The following is a 10,697-nucleotide window of genomic DNA, read 5'->3' on the forward strand; positions in this document are numbered from 1 at the left end:
TTTAGGATTGAAGTATTGAAATTTCGGTCCTTACAAATGCATGAGCACTAGCGAAGACCTTCAGTCGGGATAGAATTAATCAAAAAATTGAATTAAAGAAAGTTAAATTGAGGGAAGTCCACTGTATTAACCATTAAATAAGGACCTTAACTGTACTGGGTCATTCTTTTTGTTCTCAATTGTGAATGTTGGTGCCGTGAAATTGTGCAAAACGGAGATTGTATCATTGAGCTTGTACTGTAGCTGCTAAACCTAAACACTATTCAACTCGTACACAAACCTATCTGTGGACTGATATGGCATGCAGTGAAGGAGAATAAATGTCACAAACAGTTGGACCACAGAAAACTGGCTCACATATGGAATTGACATGCACCTCATAGTGATGACAAAACTTGTCTGACGCCCAAATTTCGTAACCTTTCTTCCCTCACACCACTTCATAACCTTATGTGAAAAGCCCTTCATGCCTCCTCCCTGCAAAGCTTTGAGAAAGCAAGCACATTCTGAAGCCTGTCTTCACTTTTACTCATGAGAGGAGTGCTTTTGTAAGTAAGGGAACCTGTCGTTTTATAAAGATGCCTTTAATCAGCAAAAAAAAAGAGAGTTTGTCAGATGTGTTCCACATTGAAGTGCGTGCTATTTTACTAATGCGTGGGCACTTTCTTCCAATTTTGTTAATGATATATAAAAAAATTAACCCATGGGAGGGCAAACTGTGACACAGGCAGCATCAGACTGCTAGCATTGCTGTTTTAGGAAATGCTATAACGCCATTACTTCCTTCAAGTCGGACTTGTGTCTCAGTGTTTGCCAGCGGCAGGTGGTAGCATGCATGCACCACCTGCCACTGTGTGCCTCCTTTAGACAAGCATTGAGGTGAAGCTCTCCAGGGTCAGGAGCATTAAAAGGAAGCATGAAAGTAACATCAAGACTCCCTTACGGTGAGGAAGCACTATGAAAGCTTCCAGTAAGGTGCCTTCGGGAGTAAGCCTTAGGTGGCCTAAACACAATGAGGGCTTTCTTACTGAGGTATGGAAGGTTGCAAAATTTTATCTTGAGCCATCTTTCAAAGCTTTTTTGCTTAGCAAAACGTTTTCTTGGGCGAGCTGGTTCGTAACAAAGAAGTAAAATTGATAGCACAGAAGAAATGATGCCACGAAACACTGCGCAGAGGTGCTCACAGTGCAGTACATAGCACAATGCACAGGAGGTAGTACCTGCCCTGTGCACTGGCTTTCTCGACGTCATCTTTCTCACGTTGTAAATTTCACTTAATTATTTTTTGCTTTTATGATCAGGTGCCAAAATAATCACATATCCTATGTTATTGCATTGTGCTCGTCATCTTGCCAGTTGAAATCTGAGGTGCATTTCTCGCTACCTTTTTCCACAGATCTCATTTTACGAGCAGATCAAGCAAGTTCTGCTGACGACCGGATATTTTGGTGACAACCTAACGACACACTTTGCATCCAGCCTAATGGCGGTAAGATTCTGATATCAGTTGTAGCGCAATACAGTAGGTAATCTTTGAATGAAATCGCTGTTTCGCATCTTTATTCTTCATTTGCCATCCTTAGCTGCATCGAAGACCACATTTTTGCAAATCAGCAAAGTAATTTTGAGTCATTTAACAAAGCTGCTGGCACATTGCATGTGTGTGCTTCGCCACATGTTGTAGTACAAAACCGGCTTGCGGTGGGTGCTCATTTTTCACATATCGTTCTTCAGCACCGTAGAGATAGAGTGGATGATTAGAGCCAGGAGGAAGTGCTTTATCAGAATCTTGAACCTTATTCATAAAATTAAAAACAAAAATAAAGAAACTGGAAGGAGCAGATGGGGTTTAGTGGAATTCCCAAAATGCAAAATGGTCAATAACTTGACGGGTGATTAACAAAGGGAAAATCAGACATTCACCCCTTTGTAGCAATTGCTACAAAGCAAACCCATACGGGTTCCCCGAAAGAAAAGCCTCGTAGTTGAAGAAAAATTCTTCCTGGTCTGGGACTTGAACCCGGGACCGCTGCCTTTCAGGGGCAGCCGCTCTACCATCTGAGCTAACCAGGTGACTAGCAGATGGCAGGGCGAAGTCGAATTTGTCAACAACTCGAAGGAAATGCAAGAGTTTGATGTAATAGTCCTGCGGAACGCCCCAAGGTGGAGAGAAGTAATTAATAAAGGGAAGATCAGACAGCCACCCATTCGTAACAATTGCTACAAAGGAAACCCATATGGGTTCCTTGAAAGAAAAGCCTCGCAGTTGAAGAAAAATTCATCCTGGACTGGGACTTGAACCCGGGACCACTGCCTTTCAGGGGCAGCCGCTAGCAAATGGCAGGGCGAAGTCGACTTTGTCAACAACTCAAAGCCTTCCTTGTATGCCTTCACGAGAGCCAAGTGGTGCGAAGAAAGTGGCTCATTTCGTCGATCTCCATAGCGCTGGAGATGGCATATTGCCAACACATGACGCTGTTGTTAGGCTGTATACGGAGACGGTCACTTTTGTGCAAATCCAAGCAAATTTGATTGCCTCCAAGCGGAGTATGAGGCGGGGCATTATTAGAGATATTTTTAAGCCGCTCAAAGCCTAATAATTCGTTTTTGTTTGGTTGAACAAATTTTTCGGACTGATTTTTTTTACTATTTCTTGGTCCCCACAATCTCGAGAAAATCGGTCAGCGACTGTATACACATCCTCATATTATCATCATTCATCAGCTCTTTTGCTTCCCGTCCCTTTTCCCCTGCGCAGAGTATGAGGCCGAAGCAAGTTATAGCTGAGGCAGACCTCTCTGCCTTGCTCTAAATAAATTTCCTTCTGTCTCTCTCTCTCTCTCTCGCTGCATAAAACTGTTGTGTTGTGGTGAAGCAAACTTTAAAGGCAAACTGCCAAGTGAATCAGTGATGTGCTTTTGTTTAATTAGACTTTCCGGATAATTTGACCAGTTTCGACGGTCCTGTCATAATCAAATCGATGGAAGTCGACTGTACTTAGTGTAGCAAATGGAGAACAGTAACTAGACTTTAACATTCAGTTCTTGTGAAACATTTGTTTAGGTTCGAATATACGAAAATATTGGATAGTTTCCTTTTACATGCTAATACTAGTTAGCATGTAGTAGTATATGATACATATTTGGAACTTTGAATATTCATCTGCCCCTAATTCTGACCCACAGCAGCCACATTCTTGTGATGAAATACAAGTATGGTCACGTATTGAGCATTACATTCACAGTAAATTCTTGCTCTTGGTAATTGCAAGCAAAGTTACTAATCGTCCTTTTTATAAAATGTGCATAAATCTCTGCTGTATCACCTGCATTGTGATGACTGCTCACACAGTATGTTCACCTGTTTTCACCTATTGCAAGCTAACAGTTCTTTCAATAAAACATGTTATTGGTGACGGCAAAAACGTTGATACTTTTGGATTTTATTTTTGCTGATTTCGTGATCCCCTTTATCGTAGGCTGGCATTGCGACGACACTAACGCAGCCCTTGGACGTCATGAAGACACGGATGATGAATGCTAAGCCAGGCGAATACAAGGTGAGTGTTTAACAGCAGTGCCGTTCTACTTGCTTTTTTCGCGATGTTTGTCGGTGAATTGTGCATTCCCATGAAGCTTCTTGTAGCAAGAGACAACATTGCAACAACCCACCATTTTTGTGCTGTAGCACAGTGTGGCAAATTCTTAACCTACTGTATTTACTCGATTGTAACGTGAGTTTTTTCCGTAATTTTTGTTGCTTGAACTCGACCCTCACATTACATTTGAATATTAGCAAAATTGATGATTTTAAAGGAAATGCTCTAAATCTCGCAGTTTTTATCGTTATGGTGGCAACCTGAACGTCTCGATCCAATCTGTAAACAAGTCGATCGAAGTCTAAACTTGGTTTTTGTTGGAATCTACGCCTTTTTTGCTGTGCTTTGCGACTGGAGTTACGGTTACAGTGCCGCAGCACCCTGTGGCCTTTTGCGCTTCGATTCCATTTATTCGTGATGTTATGGCATCGTAGTGCATTTGGTGTGACACCCGCTTTGAGACGCGAGCAATTTCAACGGCTGGAGAGGGTGGGAAGCTCTGCCGTTACTCGACAGCTTGTCATCAGCGATTCACGACAAGACCAACGGAAGGCCCTCTTTAAGTCTGAGGCCGGCTGGAAGGGCTCTGTGGACCTCGTAGTGACCTGCTAGTGTCCCCAAATGAAATGGCTTTGTGGCCTCTTAAGAAGTACTTAATCTCAAACAAGCTAGGAGATGTGATTCTCGGGTGATCATTTTCAGAGATAGTTTCGCTTTTGCGAGGCTTGGCTCGTCCCGGCACTGATCCCCTCAGAGTACATGGTTGACAGCACTCTTGAAACTGATAGCAAGCTTGCACAGTGTCAAAAACACTTGTCGCAGACACTTTCAATAACGAGTCATGCAAACTTTCACGAAAGTGAAACGGAAACTGAAACGGATTGCCCAAGGGAACTAGTTTGCTAATTGGGATTTTCTTGAATAAGATTCCCATTTCTTCTTCCTTTCATGTCGTGTTACATTCATGGCTTTATTTTTTTTATTTCACTTGACTGGAAAGTCTGTCCTTGTGTTACAATAAAGGTCGCGTTACATCTGAGTAAATACAGTACTTTTGCTGCAAGTTTCTCAAAGAACAGCACAAGTAGAGTCAAGGCTCACTAATTTGACTCTGGTAATTCTGAGATTAGGTTAATTTGAACATGCCGTCCAGTGCCGTATTTTGTAACTACAGTCGATTCAGTTTATAACGGGACCGGTTTTAACAATATGTCGGATATAACAACGAGCAGTCAATGCATTGTCAACTTTTGTATGTGTTCTATGCACAGGGTGTCTACCAACCGGGGATACTGGGAATTCTCAGGGATTTTGAGTAGTCTAGATAAAATTAGCTGTAATTTTATTGAAAGGGTCGAAAGTCGCAGTAAAGCTGGCTCGAGTAGCAAGCAGGAATCTTAATGAATTGTCTTTGACGCCCTGTCGTCGGCTGGAGGAGTTGCCAGTGTACAGTCAACGACCGACTTTCCAGATTCCCGATAATTTGGACGGCTTTGCGGCACCACCACATACCTCATAAAGTCAATGCATCAGAACGTCTGAAATTTTGGATGCAAGAACTCTTTGCTGTCCAATTTTCCGGACATTTTGCGTTGACTGCAGGTCTGAAACGGCATTAATCAAAGCCACCACTGCTGCCATTTTGATTACCTCGCCACCTCGAACCGGTGCTCTCGCTCGCAGATCCACTGGCAGCCGTTGCCACCACTGGGGCAATGCTAGGCCTAGCTGCTTCGACGTTCACTATGAAGCTTCTTGCTGTTGGGTGTCGTGTTTTTTATTGAGACATCGCCGCTGTCAGCAATGGTATGGACTCCGCCTTTGTGGTCGTGATTAGCTTAGAAGCTTGGAAAACACGTAGCGTTGCATAATGCCGGTTCCCAAAAGTCAGCTTTGCCTCTGTATAGAAATGTTACTAGGTGAAGCATGTGCAAAAGTATTGCAGTGAAGCATAACAAGCGTGGGAAGGTGCTATGCCACGGGACACAGTATGTATTCCTTAAATATACAAGCGTGCACCCAGTATTTCCTGTAACAGCACGAGCACCGATATGCCTAATATGTGTACCGACAGGCCCTTGGAGCATTTTCGAATGTGCCTGTGGTGGTTTGAGCCCTTAAGGGCAGTAAAGGACACACATTTCTTTTTCCAACTGGCCGATTTTTCGGACATTTTCGCGGCCTGTGGGGAGTTCAAAAAATTGGGACGTGAACTGTGCAACTGACCAAGAAGATGCCTCAAATGGTCTGTGGCGTGAACGAGTGGCGGAAGGAGGACAAGAACAGAAAGGACCTACGCACTGAAGACTGAACGGGAAAGGAAGCGTGCGGCTGCCGTTTTGAAGGAGCTTGAGCTCAAAAAACAAAGTGTTGGCTGATGCCGAGATGCAGGTGTCTCTCATCCAAACCAAAATAAACTCTTTAAAGCAGTGAAACACAACATTGAGGCGTCGTGCGTGGGCTGAGAGTATGTCACGACAGTTGAGGTTGACTTACGAGCTGTTGAGAGAGAATCTCAATCTCTCTGTGACAAATTTGAAATCTCTTTGTGACAAAGTTTGGGCCTCAAACCACTGAGCTTGCTATCAGTTGATAGAAATAGCTCATATTCGAATATATTTGCTTCTGTATGCATCTCCTTTTTATTCATATTTGAGAATGTCCGACTCGATATGCTTACTGAAGAGTGATAGCATCGTGTGATAAGGTTTGAGCCCGTCTTGACATAAAACATCGTTCTGCATCACTCAAGGAATTTTGCAAAGGCACTCAGGGAATACCTGGAAAACTCAGGAAATTTGGAAATGTCAACTTGGTAGACACCCTCCAAAACAAACCGCTTACTCCAATGTTCCCACTCCATGTTATCACCAGGGAAAAAGAAAGCGATTCACTGTACTCCACGCCTTCGCCACACCTGCCTTTTTGCTACCCACATGGTATGCCTTCGTTGCATCATGCTATGCCTTGGAGGCCTTGCACGCCACTCTCCCGTCACCCTTTCACCCCTCTAGTACACGAATAGACTGCCACCTAGTCACTGAGAATGTCCTTAATGAGAGGGAGAAAAAGAAACGACCTCAACTGCCAACTCACCGCTGCTGCTTGAGGCCACAACATAGTGGCAGTGAGCAGCCATACAAGTGCTTGGAGTTGGTGATAGATAGAAAGAAGGGGATAAGATAAAGGGGAGTGTGGCCTGGTGTGGCGTTTGACTTGGTGCTCGGCAATGGAGCACTGGCCACATGCCTGCATGACCATTGCAACCACAGATTTCTCTACTGTGCTCGGCATGATGGTTGTGGCAAAGAGATGCTTCATTGAGCTTCAGTGCTAGGTATACGAGGGGACAAACTTTGACAAAACCTTTATCAAATACAATGTAAGGCACTTCCACTGCAGGATGCTCGCTAGCGTAAAACTTGCCAACTGCATCGCCATGGATGAGTCATTGCTGGTTGGATCACTCTGATGACAAAATGACTGGGGGATCTATTTAGCACTTCCAGTGGCTTAAGTAAGAGGGCGAGGTTGAAATTCTTTAGGAAAGAAAGACGTAACATGCTAGTCTAAAAATACAACATGGCATTTCTTGCTCCTTTTCTGCACTGGAGCCAAATAGGCGATAAACGAGGAATAGGTATTTCATGCTGCCTATATCATCAGGTGGCGCTAACATCGGAACATTCACGTCATCATTCGTAACTACGCCTCTCGCAATTGTGGTTTGTCATGTGGAGAAGCCGAACGTCAGGAGGGGCTAGTCATGTGGGGAAGACAAATATCAGGGGATGTAAGACAAATGTCCCTGCAAGACGGAGGGAACAGCAGATGTGTACTGATGTTCCTTCTGTCCTGTGCCCTTCCCCTTCAGTCTTAGACATGCTGGAAATATTTAGTGAAGTTTTCTACTAGCCTTACTTTCTGCATTAACCAATCGGGATATGTGTAGTAAATGAAGGCACATCTGCTTTCAGTATGAAAACGTGTATAGTGCACATGCTGCTCTCACAGCACAAAAAAAATTTTCCGAGGACCTTTCTGTTCTACAGAAGTTCTCATTACAAATTACAAGCATGCCTCGTTTGCATAGGGGAGAGAACATTGCAGTTCCCACAAAGATGGAATTCAATATAGAAACTAGGATTCTGCACTGAATAAACGCATGCTGACACAGTAGACATTTGTTTATTGCATTCGTGGTTAATTCCATTACTAAGTGGAGGGAGGAGGAATAAACTTTTATTGTAGAACCAGCACTTTATGATGGCCGGGCCTAAGCCTCCCACGAAGGGACGTCGAGGGCTTGCCTCGCCGCCGCCTCGCGGGCGTGCTGGGTCGCCCAGGTTTGGTCGTCGAGGGCGGAGCTCCGCAGAGCCTCATGCAACCTCGACGAGAGAGTCGTGGTGTTAGTCTGGGTGTACTGTGCTGGGCACTCCCATAGCATATGCGGAAGCGTAGCCGGGTGAATTCCACAGCACCGGCAGTTGGGGGTAGTGTAGACGTCCGGAAATATAAGGTGGAGGCGGGCGGGTGAAGGGTACGTGTTTGTTTGTAGTAGACGCAGGGTGGTAGCCTGCGCCCGGCTGAACTTTGGGTGAGGCGGGGGGAAGATTCGGCGACTGAGGTGAAATGCCTTAACGAGATCGTTATAAGTGGTCAGACTGTCCCTGGTGTCCAACTCATCTCCAGTGACTCCGGCGCGGTTTACTAGACCTCGCGCAATGGAGTGGGTGACCTCGTTGAGATTGGGGAGGTGTGGGTGGACAGGGCCCGCATGGGCCGGGATCCATGTTAGGGAGATTATGCTGTCTTTAGAGTGTGGTGCCTGGCAGAGGATGCGAAGAGCTTGGGGAGAAATACGGCCTTTGCTGAAGTTAGTAACGGCTGAGCGAGAGTCACACACTATGGTGTGACAGGTGGGATCCAAAGTGGCCAGGGCGATGGCCACTTCTTCAGCCGTCTCGGAAGTGGGGGTAGTGACGCTGCAGGCGTGGTGTAGGGCTCCATCGCGTGTGGCGACGGCCACAAATCGTGTGCCATGGGAGTATTGGGCTGCATCAACAAATGTGACGCCAGGTACGTGGGCAAGGGCTTTTATGATAGCTCCGGCCCGAGCTTGGCGCCGGGCCCTGTTATATTCAGGGTGCATATTTCTAGGGATAGGGTCTATGTAGATCCAGCTACGGATGTCGGTCGGGATCGGTTGTTTGGGGCCCTGTTTCTGATGGTAGGTGAAGCCAAGCGTGGACAGAATAAAGCGCCCCGTTTCAGTAAGGGTGAGCCGTTCAAGCTGAGAGCGTTGTTGGGCTTCAATGAGTTCGGAAAGGTTGTTGTGAACTCCCAGTTGGTTGAAGAGTTCAGTGCTGGTGCAATGCGGGAGCCCAAGTGCTTGCTTGTAGACCCCTCGTATGAGGGTGTCGAGCTTGTTTTGCTCAGCCCGGTACCAGTAGAGGTACGCAGCAACGTACTAAGTGGATAATTCAGACTTTTTTTTCATTCTCGTAAAATGCAAAGTGACAAGATTTTGATTTATTTATTAACTAGATAAATGACATTTTGCTGTTTATTCATAGCGATATTTGTAGGCTTAGTGGCTTGAGCCTACATACTCGCACCTTCGCTTAGTCTTGTTATTGTTTACATACCTCGTGCGTCATTGGATGCACGTAGTCCAGAACAGGCTTGAATAGCCTTAACGTTAGCATTGCATCACATAAGAAGCAAGAAAACTGTACCTGCAATGTTTTGTTCTTGGCTTACATGTTTTGAATTTAGTGCATTAGGGACCACTCTCAATAGTGGCGATATTCTCTTCGCAGTTAATATGTTTTGCATTGCAAACGTTTACGTGTGTAGCCTCTCACCTTGTGCAGCATGGAGCTCACCACATGTTTTTTGTTTCTTCCCCGACTCTCCCTTGGCAGAGTATATTGCATTGTGCCCTAGAAACAAAGAAATTGGGGATCATGGCTTTCTTCAAGGTGAGTTGGAATGTCGAGAAGGTTGGAATGGCTACTGGAAGAGTGCACCTGAACCTGTTCCATTCACTGTATGTACAGTACTACAGTTGGTCTTCTTTTTTGAAGGATGTAGTTTTTGTGCAGGGCATGATAAGGCTTTTAGGCGTTTGTCTTGGGCTAAATGCTGGATTTTCATAACTATGATGCAACAGTGAATATTCGCTAGTTTACAAGGAGAGTACTGTTTTGACAACTAGGAAAGTAAAGTATATTGTTTTAATATTAGTGCATTATACTAATGTAGCTAAAGGTTTAAGAAAGATGTTTAGCATAATGTAATGTGCTCATTGATGTACCACACATTGTACTGTGCTAAAACATTCACTGTTCTGTGTTTGCTGCGGGTAAGACCCATGCTTTTTCCTATGCTTGGGTCTCTGTGGGAGGATGGTGCGAAGTGGTAGCTGCCGTGGCCACGCTTTATTTAGGCGGGCCAGCCACAGAGGCCCCGGGATCTCAGGAATGGCCGACACCACGGCCGCTCTGGACGAGCACGCTAGTGTGTTTTTTTTCATGCTACGTGCACGTGAGCCATCTGCTTCGCCAGCTCTGGAGGTGATAGTCGCGCTGCTTCATCTCTTTAGTACACTGAAGGATTGCTGTGCTGCGAAGTTGAGTCATCTGACGGTCACGGTTGCTGTGTCTTACCATGTCAAATTAAAAAGAGTGCCTCTCTGTTGTCCAAATGGTACCAGTATCAAATTCCTAATACAGTAGAACATCTCTGATTGCTTTTAGGGTCAGTGGAGAACAAAATGTATGATCCCAGAAAATGCAATGCCGGATAATACTTGTAGCAGCGCTGCTGATGAAACAAAAGCTGCTCTCACAGAAAACCATAAGTTGAATAGGTAGCCAACAAACTTTTGAAAACCCACTCAGTAAAGCTTGTTATCGCTGTCCGGTCGTTAATTTAATGTTAAATGCTTTTTCAGAGCTGTCTAGCAGTGAATCAGACTTACGTGAAGTGGGTAATTTTCATCTGGTACCTTGGTCGAATCATCCATCATACAAACCTTTTTTTGAGCCTCGCAGCCCTCTTTCAGTTTTCGCACAACCTCGTGCAGTCAACTTCT

The 10,697-nt window shown here is 45.0% G+C and overlaps 1 protein-coding gene across 5 annotated transcripts in view; it reads left to right on the top strand.

Annotated features, from left to right (window-relative positions):
* Dic1 (Dicarboxylate carrier 1) overlaps positions 1 to 10,697 on the top strand; it is a 61,324-nt gene that overhangs the window by 40,346 nt on the left and 10,281 nt on the right. For all 5 annotated transcript variants that reach the window (XM_075702376.1, XM_075702379.1, XM_075702377.1 and 2 more), the window contains exons 7-9: positions 1,397 to 1,489; positions 3,479 to 3,559; positions 9,526 to 9,582. In XM_075702376.1, the coding sequence (XP_075558491.1) occupies positions 1,397 to 1,489; positions 3,479 to 3,559; positions 9,526 to 9,582 (231 nt within the window). The remainder of the gene's footprint in view (positions 1 to 1,396; positions 1,490 to 3,478; positions 3,560 to 9,525; positions 9,583 to 10,697) is intronic.

The sequence above is a fragment of the Dermacentor variabilis genome, chromosome 8, assembly GCF_050947875.1.
Source record: "Dermacentor variabilis isolate Ectoservices chromosome 8, ASM5094787v1, whole genome shotgun sequence".
Classification (NCBI taxonomy): domain Eukaryota; kingdom Metazoa; phylum Arthropoda; class Arachnida; order Ixodida; family Ixodidae; genus Dermacentor; species Dermacentor variabilis.